Below are 22,339 nucleotides of genomic sequence, written 5' to 3'. Positions count from 1 at the left end.
AGGCCTTAATTCAATTAGGGCATTTAGATAGCTTTTATAAAAATGCTGTAGAAAAAAACAACATTATTGGTGTGCATCTCGAGACAAAACAATGGCACTGACATATGTCAGTGCAAGTTGCTTTCAGTTAAAACAGCTCAAACATGCTTTTTTAGTCTGGGACTATCTTAAACCCTGTCTGTGAAACCAGGGGATTGAGTTCTTTTTTCACAGAAACTCTCTGCATTGAATAGATAGTATCATCATCATGTTCCTTGGCAAATCTAAACAATTTGCTTTCCAACTGACTCACATTTGTAACTGTGTCAGACTTCACTGATTGTAGGTGAGGAAAAATACCAAATTATCAAAGAAAATTACCAAAGAATTACCATTACACAACTGTAAACAAATGTTTTGTTTTGTTTTGTTTTATTGTCATTGTTCCAGTTTTAAACACTTGGACCATAACAGGCATTGGCCATATCAATAAAGCACCTTTAACTCATGACATTATCTGATATCCACAACACATACTGTCTTACAGGAAATGAAATAATTCATTAAATTGTAATATTATAAAGACAGCAAAACTACATTTACAAAGCTGTTGGTCTTGGAATGAGAAACATGTTTTAGACCCCAGGCTATTTAACTTGAATTAACACCAATGAATGATTCATTATTGGGAATTATCTGCCTGAACATTGAAACATGTTGGACTCTTGTTTAATTGAGGGCAACTTACAGCAACCCATTTAACAAAAAACCCTCAACTTCAAACAATGCATTTTTTTCAAATGATATTAAGATATATTTTACATACTGTAAGAATGCTTTTTAAGAATATGGACTACATATATGTAATATGAGGCATTGCAATGTTGTTATTACATTTTCAAAAATGAATATTGATTATAATGATATCTAACAATGTTATCCTTCATGTAGAAAAGAGAATGAGTTTAAAATGAGTAATTTTGTAAATAGAATTTGGCCTATAAAACGTGATTTACTGTTAAAGCAGATATAGCTACTGTGGTTATAATTGGACTCCGGGGGAAATTACAGCAGCCTGTTTTAAACAAAATGATTAAATGTATTCTATCCTAGCATGAAGAGTCATAAATAATTGGATCATATTTACAAACATATTGGTCTACTGTGAGGTGTAATGCAGAATGTATGACTGTGGACGAAGACTACACTCTATGTACCAGTGTTCACAGTGGTCTGAGATGATTTAGCAAAACAATAAAAATAAAATAATAATAATAATAATAATAATAAAAACAAAGCAAAATGCTCAAAATATATATTAAAAGCATAACATTGTAATATCAATATAGTAATTTCTTCTCAGTAATAAAGTAATATCTTAGAAACACAAATGTATACGGGAGATAAATAACTAGTTCATATTTTGAGACGTTCATCTTATTTTTCTTAAAACAAAATAAGGGTGAGGACCACAAAGATGTTCTTTTAACTATGTTGTTGTCTAAAGTTGAGTCTGTTGTGGTCCTCATTTTTCAGTTCTTCAACAAGTAAAATACTGGACTTCATTACATAATGAAAATATATGTATATATAGATATATAAATGTCAAGACAGAAATATAGAAAAATATTAATAGAAATAAAAAAGAAATACATACTAGACAACAAAAGTTAATTATAAGTATACGGGGTATACTCATTCATTGTTTCGTTATGGTCAGGGGGTCAGTTTTCCGCCAGTGTCTAAACTTCAGGGTGAGCGGTCGCACTCACATGACTGTGCAGCACTTGCACGGCTGCTTTTCTTTTGAATTGCCCTCTTCTTTCGATTCCTCCTTCTTGGCCTCGTCCTGAGCTTTGTCAGGACTGGAGGCACTGCCGTTTGGTGGGGCCAGGTCCTCTTTGGCCCCTTCGTTTCCACCTTTGTTCTCACCGTCCTCAATGACCACAAATTCAGCTTTGACTGTCTCCTCTAAGCCCAGTGCCTTCTTGGTCTCGGCCTCATCCTCTACATTCTTGTAGCCCATGAACACCATGGTGACGGGATGCTCTGCGCTGGCATTCTCAATGGCTACATCAGGGTTGGTGCACTGCAGCTTTGCCTCAATGCCTGTGATCTGTTTCTTGCTATTCTGATCTGCACTAGGACTGGGCTGATGTATGCCATTCTCAACTGCTGGAGAAAGAGAACGAGATTCATTTAGCTTCACTACTGTTTATGCCAAATGTGAATAACCAGTTATTAAGTTTAAATGGACATTCAAATGAAATATTAAGAGTTTTTATTTTTCAGGAGCTGCTATTCAGTATTTATTAATAAGCCTGTAATATGAACATTCACTGAACTTTTCACCCGGTTCGCTGTTCGACCCGGTGGCTCTTTCACATGACAACAGTGAAATTACAGTCACCTCACCATAATTCCAAACAAACTGATAACTGTTTGAAACAAGGCAATCCTTTTTAGTCATATTCCATTTTGTGTAATGCCATGTGAAAACCGAGAATGATGGAGAACTCAAAATATTGAAATATACAAAGTATTTTGACACTCACCCTTCACTGGACCATCAGGTGCCTAGCAGAGAAGACATATGACAGAAAGTTAGTATTATCATTGGCATTAAAACCTTAACAGATATGCAAATTGAGTTAAAAGCATATTGAGTAAACTTAACCTTACATTTTCATTGCCCTGTTCTCCTTTTTTCAAAGGCACGCCAGTCTCAAGCTCATCAATCTCCTGTTCTAGTCTATTAATAACAAAATATGTATATAAGTAAACATTAACTACATGCAGCAATGTGTGCTAGATTTTTGTATGGAAGGTATAAAAATGCTAAATGACCGGTCTTAACCTGAGGATGGTCTGTTCCAGTAGTTTGGTCTTGGCTTCATCCTCTTGTAGTTGTTTCTGTGCCTCGTCCTCTCCACTGGATGGCGCTCCGTCCAACAGCCATCTCTCTCTCAAAGCCTTTGACTGTCAAAAAAGGCCATATAGCTTAGAGATGTCTTTTTAGAGAAGATAACATCACTTAAACAACAGCTGACATCAAAAACATCTTGCAAATATTATACTTATATATATATATATATATATATACACAGTACTGTGCAAGATCTTAGGCACATTAGTATTTTCACCACAAATAAAAAGGTTTATCTTTTGCTGTAGTGTCAGTAGGAAATATCAGTTTACATCTCCAAACATTAATGCACAAGGACACCATTGTCAAATCTGTCTGTGATTGCATGAAGAAACAGAAAAAACTGAGACATAAAAAATCCAGAAAAACTGTGGCAACGTCTCCGAGATGCTTGAAGAAACCTACCTGCAAACTACCTGAAAAAACATGAGCAATTGTACCTGGACAAAAGCTGTTTTAAATGTGAGGGGTGGTCACACCAAATATTGATTTGATTTAGTTCAGTGGTTCTCAAGCCTGTCCTGGAATACCACCAGCCCTGCATATTTTGTTTGTCACCCAATGACACACCCATTTCAGTTCTTGCAGTCTCTACTAATGGGCTCATGAGTTGAATCAGGTGAGATAGATTAGGGAGACATGCAAAATGTGCAGTGCTGGTGGTACTCAAGGACAGGTTTGAGAACCACTGAATTAGTTAATAGAAGTTAATTGATAAATAAAATCTACGTATTTATGACATTTATTAGCACTTTTTACAGTCTCAGTATTTTCTGTTTCTTCATGTAATCTCAGATAGACTCGATGATGGTGAGATCAGATCACACTACTGTTTAAAAGTTTGGGGTCAGTAAGATAAAAAAAAAATAATATTCAGCAATGATGCATTAAATTGATCAATAGTGACAGTAAAACATTTAAATTGCTAAAAAAGATTTGTTTCAAAGATGATGTTCTTATGAACTTTCTATTCATCAACAATCCTAAAAACAATGTATCATAGTTTCCACGAAAATATTTTGCAGGACAACTGTTTTCAACATTGGAAATAATATTTAATGAATAATTAATAATCTCTTGAGCACCATATCATCACATTAGAATGATTTTTGAAGGATCATGTGACACTGAAGACTGGAGTAATGATGCTGAAATTCAGCTTTGCCATCACAGGAATAAATTACATTTTAAAATATTCAAATAGAAAATTTTAAATTGCATTAGTACTTTCATATTACTGTTTTTACTGTATTAATTTTTGATCAAATAAATGCAGCCTTGGTGAGCATAAGTGACTTATTTCAAAATCATTATTAAATATTACAGACCCCAAACTTTTGAAGGGTAGTACATCTATAAAAATATATTTCATGGTCCCTAATTGCTTAATATTAACAAAAATGAGCTCTTGAAAACGAGATTATGTCAGTCTGATTCATTGTGCTGACGACGTAAACATATCTGGACCATTAAGGTTAGTGTAGCACATGACTATTAGCTGTCCATTAGTTTTTCACTTTAGGGCATTCTCCTTGGAAGCTAATGCACACTATGCACATTTCTGGATAGTGAAACATTTTGACAGGCGCCTGCTAAAACAGGGCTTCCTGACAGAGCTTCTAGACCATGTTGGGAAGAAACAGACAGCAGATAAGCAGAATAAGCCACTGCTGTCTGAAAAGAACATTTTCTGGCACAGGGATGGAAGATATTTCGGGTACAAAGGTGGCCCTAGAGATGGCACTGGACCACAATTAGCAATGCAAGGCATCCTGGCACACTGTGTGTTCTTAGAAATCTCAACCCGTTCCATCCAGTCACCTGTCATATGGATAAAAACAAAGACTGCCCTATGTTTCATTAAGAAATGTCACATTAAGAAAGCAAAATGTAAAAAAACAAAGTCCTTCTCAATGAGCACGAGTGATCAATGGCATTAGAGTAAGCTTATTCAAGACAAACTAGTTTAGCATTACAAACTGCTGCTGCCAACAGTGCTGTTTCTATTCTTGCAGCAGAGACAGAAGAGGCTGTTAAACCTGCAGCAGATAAAAACAAACATCTGCTGAACATCAAACAGCGAACCGAAGACCCATGATAGGGCAAAACCGAAGAGAAACATCACAGAGCGCTTGATAACACCTGTTGCTTCATAAAGAGCAAAAAAAGGAGGCTAAGATAAAGGTGGAGATGACATTATATGAGAATACATACATAAATAATTAAGTTCGGATCACAAACTTTTACAATTACGTATATGAGGTTGTTGTTGTTCTTCCTTCTTTCATTCTTACACTGTCTACTGTACAGACAGTAGTGTCTGAACTCCGCAAGGCTGAACATCTGAAAGATTCATTCAGACAGGCCTCTGGAGGAGAAAATGAAAAAAAGAAAGAAAAAAAAGATATAACTAAGAGTGGGAAGAAAGAAAGAGGGTGAAGGTGAGGTCAAGAACAAGAACAAGAAAATAACAAAAGCATGAGGAAGAAGGTCAATGGACAAACAAGAGACCTCATCAGACAAGAAGGAAGACAATGGTAAAAAAAGAAAAGAAGAATACAGCAGAGGCGTTCACACATGAAGCACGGGATCCATCACTGCATGTTGGACGTTGGATGTTGTGGATGTTGGAACTTTTTTCCTTCAACTAGCCTAGCCTACTGGGAAATGTACCATTGCTCTCTGTAGCAAGTCCATCCTTACTGGTACCTGCTTTATCACTATACATTTCTAATAGCAAAAAAAGTGTATGTGTGCTATTAGTATTTTAAAGGCAAATTACCTAAAAATATTAATGAAAGTACACAACAAAAAAAGTCACCATCACAAGAAAAACAGATTCGCAGAATGCCAAAAAGAGCCATTCGTAGAAAAAGCACAGTCACATGAACTAAAAAGACTGACTCAAGGCAATTACTGACATTTTTGTGTAAAGTCTGAAAATTACCAAATGCAAAAACACCCTTTAACATTAGATCTTACTATTCGTTTTGCTTTCTTAAAACTCTTAGCTACTCCCTTTTCTTATGAAACTGGGTCAGTATTAAATGTAATCCTTCACACAGAATTAGCAACAAGTTACTCAATTTCATATAATATCTTGTGACTTGTACACATTCAAAACAGACCAAACTGACCCTCTCCGCTCTGGCTTTGTGACCGCAAATTCTGGCATGGTGACAGATAAGCTGACATCACCACATGTTCACACCCATCCACATGCACACGCAATACAATCCCAGCACAGAGGGGAGGACAAAGGATCTGAGTCTCGCTCAGTAGGAAACTAAGGCCTGTTCCATTGTTCTCTATTGAGCAAAATCCCTTATGCACAAAAAACAATGGCAGGTACAAAACTAACAAACAAAAAATATCACGTTGTGACAGATAACAAAAGGGAAACAATCGCCTTGCCGGATATTTGGGAGCTGAGGATAGGCACGCAGGCAAACTATTTTTGACCATGGATCCTCTGCAGCAGACTTGGGAACTTTAGGATTTGCATACATTTTGCCGTTTTCATATTTTGGCCTGAATGATGAAAATAATTGTGGTAATAATGTATGCAGGCATCCAGAGATAATTGTGAAATCATAAAAAAGTATGACATATTCCATATTAACACCCATTAATTAACTGTTTATATAACCTCCTGATTGTTTAGATTCTGTCAAATAATAAATATTACACATAATGTATTATTGCATGCATTTAAAATATATGGCCATAAATATGCATGAGTGTCTTTAGTCATGGATGTGTGCAAATGTGAGGTTCTGATCTGTCAAGTTACATCAATCCACTTGTGTTTATTAGTATTATTATTATTAGTTGTTAAAATATTTTCTCCTACATTGTAAACCCTAATGTTGTCATTGATAAAGCAATGTTATCGTAACTTAACGTTACGTAAAATAAAAAAATTTGGCATCATAACTAATGACATAATTTGGCAGCAAATCGGTTAAATTTTATTTTGAAGGTCCACTATATCTGCTAACTCTCATTAGAGTATTAGTAGACTGTAGTAGACTGTTAGATTAGGATTGGTAGAATAAATTGGCATTACTTATAGTCTATAATTTAATTATTGGAAAATCCTGAATAGTGCACCTTTAACCGTCTTATATGTTTTGTACATTTATTTGCAAGGTGTAAATAAGTAATATGAAAATGTTTAACATAACTGCACCGTTCTGTTAAATGATAATTCCCTCTTTAGAGTTAACTGTTAATTAAAATATCCACAAAATTAAAAACAAAACACTGAAATAAGAGCATGCAATTTATCTGTCAATCAGATGCATGTGAAAGTTATGTTCGCTACTATAGACCTTAGGCAGCCCTGCCCCTTTTCAGCACTGCACTCGTGTTCTGTCTTCCGGTTTGCATTGCCACAGAATGAAGGTAAGATCTTACGGATTTATGAATGAACTGCTCGTTTCGAAATGATAACTTTTGTTAACTCTACAGTAATTCAATCCACTTCACTAGCTAATTACTCTTAGACAGTGACGCCATAGAAATCTACAGAGCTACTGCAAAAACGGAAGTTCAAACACAAAATTCTAAAGATTCTCTGCCGTATAAGGTCTATAGCAACAGTAGACTCCCAGGTGTGTTTTCTTCTAGAATTATCTTTGATCCAATTCATTTTTAATATTTAAATAAAGTGATGTACAGCATCATTAAGAGCGCTCTGACCCCAAAAAAACACTGTGTAATTTGCACTCTGCCAATTACGATTTACATGCCAGTTAGCAATTGAACTATGAATAAAAATAAATAAGTTAAAAATAAAACTGCCTCCTTGTCATCATTACTTACCTTCAACTTATAACATTACAGAATTGATTAATTGAAGACAATTTAGACTAAAAATGTGGTCAATCCCTGAATAATTTTGAATACTTTTTTCCAGTTATGAATGTATGCTTGTTTAAATATCATGAAGTACAAAAAGCTAAATTGTAATGTTGTTGGTTTACATAATCAAAATTATGTTATTAATGGGTTGACTACCATATGTAAGGGATAATGTAGAGCGAGGCAGTTACATTACGAATACAACCCCGACAGGCTGGTCAGAGGACTTGAATCAGTCTGAAGGGCTTGTATTCGCTATAACAACCGCCTCACTCTACACTATCCCGCTTATTACATGGCTACCTACCAAATAAATCAATAATTTGACACAAAATATTGATTTAAAAAGGAGTTTATTGATTTAAAAACGATTGTATTGCTTCCGCTAAAGAAAATAGTCCGTTCCGTCTCTATGATTAGAATCCTGCGTCCATAGCAACGCTCTGTTTTTCATGGCAACGGTGTGTTATACTTAGCAGTTATACTGATAGACTTTTGACTGCAATTTCATGTCATCTAAAGCCTTTATTTATAGTTATTACATGGCTTGGTTGAATTCTAATGTAGAATGAGGTCTGTTATTTCTTGATAACAGACCGCATTCTACATTAGAATTCAACCAAGCCATGTAATAACTATAAATAAAGGCTTTAGATGACATGAAATTGCAGTCAAAAGTCTATCATAAATGCAAAAATGGGGGACTTTTAAGTCCCCTCCTATGTCAAAATCAAACCTACGCCCTTGAACTCAACTTATTAGGGTTTACAGTGTATCCAGGCTTAATGTGCAGAGACAACTACAATTTAAAAACTCATTATTTTTGCTCTTCCATTTGGTGCCTCTATAGTTGTGGACAAAATACAGACTGCAGCTTTAAAAAAAAAAATCTTACCAAGGCAGATAGTTGCTGACAACTACCTTGTACATAGAATGAAGATTAATTAAATACATTAATTAAAAATTGCAATAAAAAGTTAAAGGTTCTCATGATTCCAGAGAATGTACATGAGCCTTTTAAAACTGAGCCTTTTAAAAATTTGTGAGAGGGCCTGACTTACCATAACAAGGCAGAACTTTACTTAAAGGGAGGATACAGATCTTTTCCCTTGTCCCCTCAAACAGGAAACTGCTGTTAAAACTCCCCCTCTCCTTTCAGCAACTTCGCAAAATCATTCTCACATTATGAATTTCAACACTAGGGCTTAAAATAGTAATTTGAAGTGTGTGTGTGACCAGACGGACAGTAAATTACATAAGGAAGATACGCCACGAGACCCTGACTCTTAACCTCTGTGTGAATGACTCTGACAGCAGTCAGAATGATGACACAGGGACAATGACAAACACACACCTGCTCGGCTTGTGAAAACATTTCAACATTGTCTGGATACCTTGAGATGCTGGAGTTGTCTGCGGTCATCCTCCAGTTGTCTTCTTTTGTTCTCAATCTCAGCCTCCCTCTTTCTCTTCTCCTAAAAAGAGACAAAATATTAAACTGCTGAAAGATATCAAACTTCTCACTTGACAAAATCAAATAACTTCTGTGCAAATCTCAGTTAACAAAACTGATTTAGTTAAAGAAATAGTAAAAATCCTTTATTATATGAGTTACAATCATGTTGTTTCAGTATCAATTAGTTTTATTAGAAATTTTATTAGTTTTATTTATTATAATTTTGTTGTGCTTTTGTCATTTTTATGATTTTTTAAAAAAATATGTCTATATAGGTTTTATTCATTTTATTTCAGTTAACTTTAATTGTATTTCCAGCAACAAAATAGTTTTTAACGGTTTTAGTTATTAACGTATATATTTATTAAAATATAAATATATAATATTTATTCATATAAATACATTTACTAACAGGTCTGATTCTAATTTTCCTGCTCATGCAACAGCTTACAGGAGATTCCAGTCAAGCACCTTATCTATTTTTTACAGTTAACGCCTGTAGTAGCCATAGTGACAGTGACTGAAGTAAATATAAAACATAACACCAGAAAGCTCTATCTTAATAAAAACGTTATTTAATAAACAAGTCCAATTGAGGCGCGGAAGTTTTTTTTTAACTGAATGTATAGTGCAGCCTTTGAGTGACGCACAGGCAACAAAACTGAAAGGAGAAGTTCAGATGGAAGACAGTGACTGGATCTAAAACCCTCCAATGACACGAAGCCATATTTAGCGCTTTAAAACAGGACTGATTGCTCTATTCTGCGGCTATCTGAACATACAGAGTTTCATTAAACTGAAAAGCACAACTCCCAATAAAACTCTTGACCATGCACATCCAGGAAGTCTCCACTTCTCAGACGATGGATGAAGGGAAACAGCTGAAGGCAACATTAGTCTGGTTGTTCACAAACAATGCAAGGCCCATCAATAATTAAACACACAGAAGTGCTTTAGTGCTGATGGCTGGACATACATTAGCCATTATAGATGTTCACTGACATACTATAGGACCATAATACCTCATGAGACTAACATCACTTAGGCCTTCTGTGGAACTGTATCCTCACATTTGTCCTCATGCTAATCCTGTGTGATTAATAGAACTATTACATTCAAGATGCGTAATGAGGAATTTTGTTCACAAAAATTTTATTCTGAAAGTGCTAATCATATATACTAAGGCTTATTCATTTATTTTGATGATTTTTTAAAATATATATATTTTCGGTATATAGGCTACTACTGTTCAAATGTCTAGGGTCAGAAAAGTTTTCTTAAGGCTAACCAAGGGGCCAAAGTTGGCATAAGTTAGCATAAAAAGTCTCTTATGCAAACCAAGGTTTTATTTGATCAAAAATACAATAAAATAGTCATATTGTGAAATCTTATTACAATTTAAAATATTAAAATTTATATTAAAATGTAATGTATTCCTGTAATGGCAAAGCTGCATTTCAGGATCCTTTGATGAACAGAAAGTTTAAAAGATACTGCATTTATTTAAAATAGAAATCTTTTGAAACATTATAAATGTATTTAATGTCACTTTTGAACAATGAATGCATACTTGCATGAAATAAAAGAAAATGTCCCATGCCTGGTGCACAGACCTGACTTATCAATAATGAAATTCATAATTTCTTTTATCAATTACTAGTTGTCCTAATAAAAATAAGTTAGAATTAGTGTAATTATTTACAATGTAAAAAAAAGTCCATAAAATAGGGCACAATGTGCTGTATAAATATGAAGGAATTTTCCGTATTGGTTTTTTACAGGTGTTTTACCTGTATTTTTGAATTACGCATTGCATTAGGTTGTGTTTTAGGTGTTAACGGAAATTTCCATGAAATAACTGGATAATGTCCTGGCAGAAAATTACCAGTACATTTTCAGTTTTTTTTCTTTTCTTTTCTTTTTTTACAGTGTACTTACAGCAATGGCCCGAAGTCTCTCTTGCTGTGACAAAGCTTCCGACATCCTGCAAAAAATGCAGTAACAGAAGTAATTAGCATCACTTTACATTTACCTGAAACCATGGCATTTCTTCAAAGCATTCAATATAACATTTTTGTTCAATAATGCATTGCCAGATCCCTGCCTGATCTTTTGACACACACACACATCATTTCCTATTGAAGAATGTGTTCCTTTACCTGCAAAAATGAACATCTTGTACTCTTTCACAATGCATTACAGATGGACCCCGTTTTATGTCTACACATGCTGAACACCTGTAAAATATGAGCCCAGACTGTCAAGAGTGTTTTGGACTTCTCTCCTTGAGGGAAAGCAGGTCGATAGGAATCGATAAAAAAAGTGGGTAGCTCTTTTTCTCTTCTCAGAAATCAAACTTCACATATGCACCGATATATATTGCAAATCTTTTTCACAGCACACCAGTCCAATAACGATGAAGGGAGAAGTTATGAATGGCATGTAAATATCAAAAATGTTAACAGGCCTTTGCATTCCTCCCTAAATTGATTCCAGAACTCCAACATAAGGCTGAGGGAAGACCGATGTTGCTGGAGAGATTAAAAAGCAAACGCTTTATAATCTATTGGTTCCACTAGTTCAGTATGACTTTGATATGGGTGAATACTATAAAAGAGAAACCAAAACTCTTATTTGAATTTATAATTCAAGGTGGCAAGGTCGAGCAAAATACATTGATGGCCATCCTGTGAGAGGGAGGCAAAACATACAATGCATGGATTGAGGAAACAAAATATCAAAGGAAAAGGGACACATGGATAAAAAGAGGTCAACCATGGAATGTGAAGATGGGCAGTGGAAGCCCATGATAAACCTGGCACAATGATGTCTTTTGTCAAAGCCTGTTTTACTGCAGGGTTTTGCTCTGGTCCACAGAGAAAGAGCTTCTCTCCTGAAAATGGCTGTAGGGGAGAGTCATCCAGCTGATTAGTGATCTCAATGGCCCACCCGAGCAGAGCCAGTCACATGTTCACTCCCTCACAGGGAATGTTTGTCGATATGTTATCTCTCTCTAAATTCAGACCTAAAGAATCACTCACAATGGAGCTGATCATGCAAGATGAAATCTAAGCAATAGCTTAAGTAATTTACTTCTGTACATTCAGACCAAAGTATTATCTGTTGACTGGTGGAATAACAGTTGAACTCAATCTCACCCCAGACCCACTCCTCAGTGTAAAATACTCAATGTTGCATTAACACCTGCAGTTTAAACCACTAGTGCAGATAGTCACAAATGCAGCACTTGAGATCACGCCGAGGATGATTCATGGAGCAGTATTGCCCACTCATCAAAAGTGGAGCAACATGGACTGTAACAAAAGCAATAAGCAAATGATTCAGAGATAACAGATGATGAACAGGACCCCACCATTCAACCAGTGGAATTCCACGACTTTTCCAGGGATTGATTACTGAATAAAAACCTTTTTATCCAATATTTTTATTGATTTCCATAACTTTTCCAGCCCTGGAAATCACAATGTAAGAATTCCTTGATGTTTCTAGATTTTCTGTGACTGTAGGAAACCTAGTCTAACCAAACGTCTCTAGCATACAGACACCTTTGAACTTGACCATATTTAAATGGCCACTTCAGATGATTTTCACGAATGTGTTAGTCTTGTTTCATAATCCTCTTCCACTCAATAACATAATCTTACCAGTTCTTTAGTAGGGTTTTTTTTTTCCAACTTATCTTCAATAAATTTAACTCGTTCTAAAACTCTGTGCAAATTAGAACAGCACTGCATCAGTGGTTTAGGAATGGAAGACTGAGGAGAAACTCTTTGAAAAGTTTCAACACCATGCAGCCATTTCCTTTCGCCACATCTCATTGACAGCATTGGAAAAGCACTTGGGAGTCCAGGAAAAACACAAAGCTGGCCAGCTTTATCCAATCTGTGAAGTCTCCAGTGTGGGTGCACTTATCTTACAGCTTGTTTCCCCTCTCTAGTCCACTGCTGGGCAACACACTGAAGCCATGCTGTGACCTTTTCACTGGTTCACTCACTGGCCAACAAAAGTGTTTAAAATGCCAAAAGTGACAAAGAGCAGCCAATAGATAATCGTGGCTAGATTTCTACAGAGAAAATAAAAACATGCCATAACATCAACCAAAGGCTTCCTTTTTTGTGTATATGCAATAAACTTTAATGTGACAAAAATGTCAGGTCCTATTTATGCATTGGGTTCCAATTACAAATTACAATGTAAATTACAAAAAAGCAAGCCCATCTTCATTCCTCAGATGCAGGAATGGTGATGTAAATCTCTCCTGAGAGTCATAGATTTTAATGGCTTGTAGGATATACAACTCCAAAACATTGAGCAAATCATACCATCTGAACAGTGGTGGACAGTCGAAAGTATTTATTTTATTTTTACTTCATTCCAAAGCATAGCATCATACTTTTTTTTTTGACTACATTACATAAAAGCATATTGTTCCTCATTATTTCGAACTGAAGAAAGAAATCACCGCCCCCTCTGAAACACAAGAGTGATGTCCGATTTGTGAACAAGTTGCTTCTTTACACTTAACCTGTAAAGGTTGAATTGGTTCACAAATAACACTGAACAATTCATTTGCGAATTGGACTGATCCAATTGCATCTGTTCTTGAGTCAACAACTCACTGGTCCTGTTTACTCCTGGTATTTGGTTGATCGGATCACAAGTGGACAATGTTAAATACAGGTGTAAAGGTATAAAATGTTTTGAGCGTGTCCACTTTCAAACACTTCCAGAGGTAGGCTAGTTAAAAACGCATTAGACTGGATTGCTTTAGTATTGTAGATGCTGATGTGGTCGAATGCATTTAGCCACAAAAGTCTGCCCACTCTCCGGCCATTGACCTAGCATGTAAACATTATGGGAAGTGCGCTAAACAGACGGGATTCAAACTTTGTTGGCTGGAGAGCCAAGTTTGGTTGGAAAATGAAAAACGTACCAAGCACAATGTACTCTCACCATTCCTGATTTCGTCTTGAGAGCTGCTGCTCTCCGTATGTTTTTCTGTCGTCTCCAGTCACGTTCATATGCAAATTGCGTGAGCTTATTTTGCCCATTAGATTGAAAGATCTGAAAAAACCCATATACTGTATTTACCAACATAGACCCTCCCCTCGAAGAAATTAGGACAGAAGGTGTTGAAAGTGGACAAAAGAGACGGATTAAAACACCAGGTGTAAATGGATATGTGTCTCCCTCGTCTACTTGTGATCCGATCGACCAAAATGCATCTTAATACCAGGTGTAAACAGGGCCATTAATTCAGTGATCCGAAATGAGCCAAGAACAGGGATATCATCAGAGCTTGAATGTGCATGCAACTGATGGCACGAAAAGTAATTTGCTTATGAATTTTAGTATCGACTATTGTCAATGAAATCATATTTAGTTCATGACTGTCAGTTATTTACAAACTAAATCCGTTGTAAGAGGGCAAGCTTTTTAAGCCCATTGAAATGTTTAAATGTGTGCATGTCCATGTTGTGCATCATTTATAAATATCACAAATTATGCATGTTCAAGATATCAAAACTTCCTCTAAGAGCTAAAAAGGCCACCCGAACAAACTCACGGACTGACAGAAACACACTGTGTTACATACTAAGTGCTATTTGATTGCGAGGAATGTGGGAGGGAGACTTGAGAAACTTCAACATGAGGATTTTGAGAAGGTCCAGCTTGGCTGGTAAAGGACGGCACCAATAGTTTCATGCACTCCTTTTTTTTAGACATGCCATGAGCTGGGGCCCAATCAACCATGGCGAGAAGAAAAGGAAGGGAGGATACCTTCTAAAGCTGTTAGCGCATGCATATATATTTCAAGCATATAGAATGTAGGTCACACTTAATAGCTGGTAACACTTCAGTGGTCTCTCTCACTGGAACCTTCTGGTTAACAGTTAGAGATTTTAGAGATAACTGCTTTCATAAAACTGAAGAGTATTTTCCACCCTAAGCGAATGTAGTCCGTAACCACTTTCAAAAATGTTTAAATGGGCATTAGCTATTTAAAAAAAAAGTCTCCTGTAAATTGGCAATTTGTGAAAAAGTGAGTCATTAAGTGTACACTCATGTTTTGTAGCAGTCATTAAGATATTGTCATAACGGCTGGAGTGAGCAGGAAGGGCTTGAGTAGGCCTATATGAGGAGAGTCTGTTACGGGCAATTATCTGCTACAGAGTTCTGATAGAGAAAGGAAGAGATATAGGTGAGAGGTTAAAACATCAGTGACAATCCAGAGCTGTTCAATTTTAACCGTGTCAAATCACCACAGCTGTCAGGACTCCTTGCTGTTGGATGGCCAGTTGGCCACACCCATGAAGTGACAGATCCCATGTGACCATTTGGCCACTTGCGTAATACTTAAGCAGTCATATTTAAGCAACAATGTAAAATATTTGAATGCACTGCACTTGTGCCACTGAGTTGACTGATTGGGAAATCTGAATTTTTTTCAATAGTCTCTAATTATAAATTATAAATGCTTCTCAGCAAGCAATGTGGGCTGGGGACCCAGGCAGATAAGGGTTGCTGTGTTGGAAAACTGGCACAGTAATTTTTTGTGAGTCCCATATGGGAAGCTTAGAAACATTTAAAATTTGAGCAAGTTTTAGTAGCTGTCAGTAGCATTTTTATTTAAAAACACATCAGCAGCTTCAAAAATCATGTTTGAAGTATTGAAGTTTGAAGACTACATACAATTTATGCTGAATCAATGCAATCAGAATGAATGATGATGTTAGTAAAATATACACAAGGTTTCAGGGGCAGGGTTTAATGACTAAATGACTCGAGAAGTCCTGCATAAGTTATTAGAAAGAAGTCTGTTGTTTTCACCGGAAGGTTAGACATTTTGAATTAACATTACAAGGTAAAAAAAAAAAAAAAACGTTTTAAAATGAAACATGCATGGATGAACGGTTCCCAATAAGATCTGTAACGTTTATTTTCATTTCATGCCAGCTTTAATATGTTTTAATATGTAGGTAAGTGTAAGTTTCAAGGGGTGTATTCACACAAGACAATATTCACATTCTAGCAATACCTCTCACACCTAATTGCTCAAACAAATATGTGAATGCCTCTGCAAGTGTTATTATTAATTATAAATTAAACTATTTTAAACTATTCATAAGAAAATCATTGATAATTCTAATTTTCTAATTCTAAAGCTGAATTAAATTAAGAGCCTCCAGAGTTTTTTGTGGTTATTCCCATACCCTAAATATTATTTGCACAATTCATAATGCACTGAATAGAGCACCTACCCCAATTTCAGAAGCACTTCATTGATTTTTTTTCCAGGAACATGCTTTGGTGGCTCCAATGACCTAGTGCCTCAAATGTTCATGGAAGCGTAAATTTGACTCACAAAGCTTTGGCAATGGATATGTAATAGGGTTGACATCACTCTCCCATTCCTCCTTCATGTGCGTCTTGTTATTCTCCACACAAAAGGATACATTTCAGTTATTAAAGATAAACAACAAACTGTTTTACGTAATGTGTATAATACAAAACGCTTCATGGTTCTCATCTTGCTCTTAGCGAAAATAAAGCGTTTCCAGCTGAGGAATGAACGAACGCACGATGGAAGATTTGAGAAGATTTGACACGGAGAGGGGGGCGCATCAGAAGTGAAAGCCCAACGTGAAGCCTATTTGATTGCTCGCGCGGGGAAATTATTTTCAGATTTCTGAACTATAAAATGACCAAAATCCAATTGCGTACCAAAATATTTAACATCATATGCTGCTAAATCCAGGTCTGCACGGCCATATTGGATCATCCCACCCAGTTTCATCAGTAGGCTATATTACTAGATGTGGTTCTCCCACACCCGAGCACGTACTGCTTCTTCAACAAGGGGATGCGCTGCAAAACGCACCAGCGTGTTATTGGGCCATTACAGAAAGCTTGTGCTAAAATGTATGTAAACATATTATGAAAGACGCAACCTTTATATATCTTATTAACCCGTTTGTACTCTCTTCGAAGAGGTAAATGTCACTTATTTCGCATTGCTACTTTACATTTCAATCCTGTTATTTTCGCGGTTATTGCAATGTAGCCTATTCAAGAAATTCAGACGATTTAAAGCGACATTGCAAAACCAAGCCTACTATATCAACAAAGCAATGATGTCAGGAAACGAAACACAATAAAACCCGCAGGAAAATAACAATTGTTCTAAAATGAATACTTACTCAATGGCCAGACCCGTTCCCTTTCGATAGCGAATGTTTCTCTCGCGCCCGCTTAGAAAAAACCAAACCCCCGCTCGGAGGCGTAAATGACACAGGCGATCAATATGACTGAGCTGCTACTATCTAATGATGGGCATTAATTCGGTTATTCTCTCGTGTTGCAAATACGGCGAGGACGTGTGGTCTGTTTTCCGGGGAGCGGCGCTCAACCCGACGGTGAATGTGTTGTGGCGTCCCTTTGCAGCAGCAGCAGAAGATCTCTCACATGGCTTCAGGATGGAGCGCGCGACTGTTGACTCCACAGCAGCCAAGCCTTTGTTTCCCGCGCGACACTTATTCCGCGAGAGAGTTTAGGGCAATGTCTGGCTTCTCCTCCTAGTGAATGAGATGAGATGCTTGGATACGCCTCCCTCCGGACACTTGAGGGGCTGTATAAACGATGTAAACACAGACTCAAAACTTAGATTCATGGTTATGTTAAAATTGTTGGAAATTGAGGTTATAAATTCTAGGTATTTCAGTATTTCAATAAAATGAAAATACACGCCATATCAGCATTAAGACATATTTTTTCCAGTGACACTTTACAATTAGGTTCCATTCGTCTATCATCTGCACTCTAAAAACTTTTACTATGATTTAGGCTACTAAATTTTTTTGGTAAAACAGTTTTACACTTAAAAATATAAATATTACACTTAAAAAGTAAAAATACGTAGGTCTGAATAACTGTATTTGGTACACAAATAAAATTTAGTAATAATTGAGGAAAACATAAAAAAACACTTGAGTAGCCTAATATTAATTATTTTATTTATTTATTAACTTTCCTGTAAACCTTTGTAAAATACTCCATACAACCAGGTAACGTTATAACATTATAGGCTAGGCTATACATGACATCGGCCTTTATTGTCGATGAGTAGCCTACAGTCAGCAATACAGCATATTTTATAGCCTGTTTTAACATGTATACAACACTTCCTACATTTAAATTTATATAACAAACATATTAGAAGTAAAAACTAAAAATTTAAAAAAGTAATTTAAGTGTATCAACCGGTCTGTTATCCGCTGGTTCTCGTGCCTGAGATGGACTCGCGCTCTGCGAGGGAACTTCGAACTTCAGATCGCCGTTCTTCTGCGTTTCACTCATAGCGAAAGATGCTGCGACGCGACTGACTCCATAACCTGCCAATAAACAAACAGTGCACAGTAGGCTACTGAGGATATTTTATCATCTAAATTAATTCTATTCATTATCTTTAGGAATAAAATCGTGTTTTATGCAAGGCATTAGGCATTTCAATCAGCGAAAAGACAGTAGGCCTACGTGACACTCGTTTAGGTGACTCATATTGCGTCCCAGTCACTGATCATTATATAGATCAGTGGTCCCAGTAGGCTATGTTGTTTTGCATTAAATAAAATGATTTAAAGCACAGTAATGATTTTATAGATAAAATAAAACATACACACACCTGAATTTCACAGAGGAAATGCACCAATTCTGCGATGCTGAGAAGAGAAAGTTCTGGAGACTGAAGAGAATTCAAACAGCCCGCGCTCACTCAACCGTTGAGTTGTCGTCACGTCAGAGGGTGGGGGGAGGGGTGCATTGTTTTAATTAAGTAAACTTACTCAATTTCTTAAGAGTGTGTTAAATATATTAATAATATTGATTTGAATTAAGTACTATTTTTGTTTCTTGAAACAGATCAGTTTAATTATCCATTCTCAAATATTTTGATAGAAATTTCACAAATATATTAAGTGTATTATATAAATAAATATTTGGTTGGTCAAATACTAAATTCTTTTAGTGAAAAAATACTTAAATAGAACTGTAAATTTTAGATAAAATTAACTGTTGGATTTTTTAGTCAATTATTTTGGTATGTAGGCTATAACTCAAACAATCAAGTATAGGCCTAAATGATATTCAGAGATTTTATTAAGTTAATAAAGTTAATAAAATTTACTTAGCCACAGAATTAGGTGGAACAATCAAATAAACATTCCAGTTGACCTCAGCACCATCTTTAACCGTTTTAGCCCAAATTTTAAATTCAAAAACAACCTCACAATATGCAGGTAAAAGGGCAGCACAACATTGTTTTTTTCCACATGTGAAGAGAGTGTTTACATAGGATTTTTAAACAAGAGGTCAAAGTTTGGTTGGTTAACATGTTCCCCTTAGTCCCTGCTGGTATTTACCGGAACTACATGGGGCCAAAAAACATTTTTCTCCATTGACACCTATTCAAAAACATGTAGTTATTCTAAATAGCCTATACATTTTTGATCCGCTAGCCAAACAACTGCCACTGTGGTTAACTGAAATGCTTAGGGATAGATTTCTCCAGGTATTGTAGACCTCCTTAAGCAGACCCAAACCCAAAGTGACTGCAAATTGTGTGGATTTCCAATCTACTTGAATGGTTAAAGACAAAAAGCTCCAAAACTGTTGGACAAGACGATTATGTTGAAGAAACATTTCAAATCACAACTTAAACCCAACAACAATGTGAAATAAAATGTGTTTTTTTTATAGCTTAAAGGGTTACTTCACCCCAAAAAAGGTCTTTATACCTTCCTGGGCCTTGAAAGTTGCAATGACGATGCTGCCGATGGCTGGTTCAGAAACCTCTCTGATTTCATCCCAAAAAAAAATTTAATTTGTGTTCCAAAGATGAAGGAAAGTCTCATGGGTTTGGAACGACATGAGAGTGAGTAATTAATGACAGAATTTTAATTTTTGGGTGAACTAACCCTTTAAATCATACAATAAAAAATATCAGGCCAGCTAATTGTGCATTCCACAGTTAACAAGCAATTGATCATCTCTTTTAGCTACAGGGCGAGAGTCACCATAAAAAGTGCTGCAAGTATAATGTATTTTTGTACGTCAAAACCTGGAAACAAGTTAGCATTTAGCACTTCAGGTTCCATCGCCCCATTGAATGGTGTTTTTTTTTTTTTTTAATGGGATTATTGTTAAAAGTCTGAAATAAGGTCTGTGATGAACACATACCCCATGATTTTTTTAAAGCTTTAATGTATCTTGAAAAAGGCATTTGCTCACAAGTTGCTATGGTACTACAGATGTTGTCGGGGACATTAATCACAAATCATCCACCTCTAGCCCGCTTTTTTCATTTGTGAAAATTATCTTGGACAAATTGTGTAATGTGCATCATAAACTTTTGTTGATCACAGAGCTTTTTCTTCTTTTTTTGTGTGCAAAAAAAATCTTTTTTTGTCGAGGGAACCAGTGTGATGCAAATTCTGGGTTGGCCAACAAAAATACATCATAACTGCAGCACTCTATTCAGCATTTACAATTTCTTTAATTTACATCCATTATTTTAATGTGCATGGGGCGCCATTTTTAACTATGTGCAAGGCTTCTGGTGCAGCTGCTTCACACACAGCTATAGGTATCTTGGCTGTACATAAAAAGCTTGTTTTGTGTGTATCATCCTCAAACTTAATCCAGAACTTGTTAAAATTGTTATTTTTATTTCAATTATTTTAAATTTTCGGTGAAAAAAGCTTTGCTGAAAATACGGTTATGTTGCTTGATGTTGCAATCTGGTATTTGTTATTATATTATTTTAATTTATTAGTATTTATTTTAATAGTTTTAGTATTTACTGCACTTTCTTAATTTTCTAGTAATTTACCAATAGAAACATTTTCTAGGTATAGGGCTGCATTTGGATATGATTAGACAGTTTCAGCAAATATCCCAGCATGATTTAATGCTAAACTGTTAAAGTTATAGAAAAAGTTTACTGAAAGGAAAAAATAGTTGGCTAAAGTCCCCCTGTCAATAATTGTATCCCTTAAAATTAATCTTTGATCACCAAAATTACATATTTAAACGTTACAATTTCTTCATGCCTTAAAATAGCTTGAATGTCACGCTACACCCTTGCCTCATTTAGTATGCGCGTTTCTATCAATATGCAAATTAGCCCCACCCCCATTCACACCAGCTCAGACAGAGATCCACTGGATTGGGTGCTTCTCAAATGGAAGGATGCAAGACTGCATCCTTCCTAGTCCAGTCCTTCTGAGACTTGTAGGCTAGTGTCCTCCTCAGCAATTAAATGCTAGAATGAGACGGTCTAATAGAGCACATGGCTACGTCACAAATGTTCTGAAAAATACTATTAAAACTTAATTTTGAAAAAATACTTTGCATTACAAATCTTTATATTAACTGGCTTTTTATTAATGTAATACACTGAATAACAGCCGTCTGCAGTCTCCCAGTGGTTTACATTATTGTCAGTTTAGTGTTAGTGATTAATTTACTGCAAAACAAAAGATAACATATATGCTTTCATGTACGAAAACATTTAGTCTTACATTTCTTAATAAACTCACACAAGCTGCAGTTCCGACTCATTTTCCATCAGTTTATTTTTGTGAATTGGAATGTATGCAAAGGATTGTGGGCGATTTAAGGCTGCAAAGGATAGATCTGATGCATCCTTCAAAACAGGCCGAACGAAGGACGCGAAACGAAGGCTGCCTTCCAAGGATCCTTCAAAGTGAGATGGCCTTCAGTGACATTTGAAACGTGGCAGCCTTTGTAGGATGTAGCCTTCTGTTTGAGAAACACCCACCGACGACCACATGTTGATGTGATTGGTTACAAGATAGTTTGTGACGTCAGCGATCTCAAACCCCATTTTTGCATTCAGAGTAGATTGTTACTGGAGTGTTGTTGGAATTGTTGTAATATTTTTCCATATTTGTTTTGTGAGGTTTGATTTGAGTCAACAACCAATTTAGTGTAGCCTATCTGCTCTTTACAAATTCTTCTACTTATTATGCCTGCTAAGTTTGTGTTTATTCAAATGTTGTATAGTCCAACAT

At 35.9% G+C, this 22,339-nt stretch overlaps 1 protein-coding gene across 2 annotated transcripts; it reads right to left on the bottom strand.

Annotated features, from left to right (window-relative positions):
• Positions 1–1,283: 1,283 nt before the first annotated feature.
• On the bottom strand, positions 1,284–17,794 carry palm1b (paralemmin 1b). 2 transcript variants are annotated; one of them, XM_079875263.1, is made up of 7 exons: positions 17,450–17,794; positions 11,166–11,211; positions 9,166–9,246; positions 2,837–2,958; positions 2,662–2,731; positions 2,535–2,556; positions 1,284–2,151 (listed from the first exon to the last, which is right to left on the bottom strand). In XM_079875263.1, the coding sequence occupies exons 2-7, from the start codon at positions 11,208–11,210 to the stop codon at positions 1,748–1,750; spliced, it is 744 nt and encodes a 247-aa protein (XP_079731389.1). In that variant the 5' UTR covers position 11,211; positions 17,450–17,794; the 3' UTR covers positions 1,284–1,747. The 2 variants fall into 2 exon arrangements, with proteins under 2 accessions (XP_079731389.1, XP_079731388.1); XM_079875262.1 differs by having other exon boundaries at positions 1,642–2,154; positions 17,450–17,773.
• Positions 17,795–22,339: the final 4,545 nt, after the last annotated feature.

The sequence above is a fragment of the Squalius cephalus genome, assembly GCF_949319135.1.
Source record: "Squalius cephalus genome assembly, chromosome: 7".
NCBI lineage: Eukaryota > Metazoa > Chordata > Actinopteri > Cypriniformes > Leuciscidae > Squalius > Squalius cephalus.
Note: the sequence above shows the minus strand (reverse complement) of the source record. Positions and strands in the feature narration are given on the sequence as shown.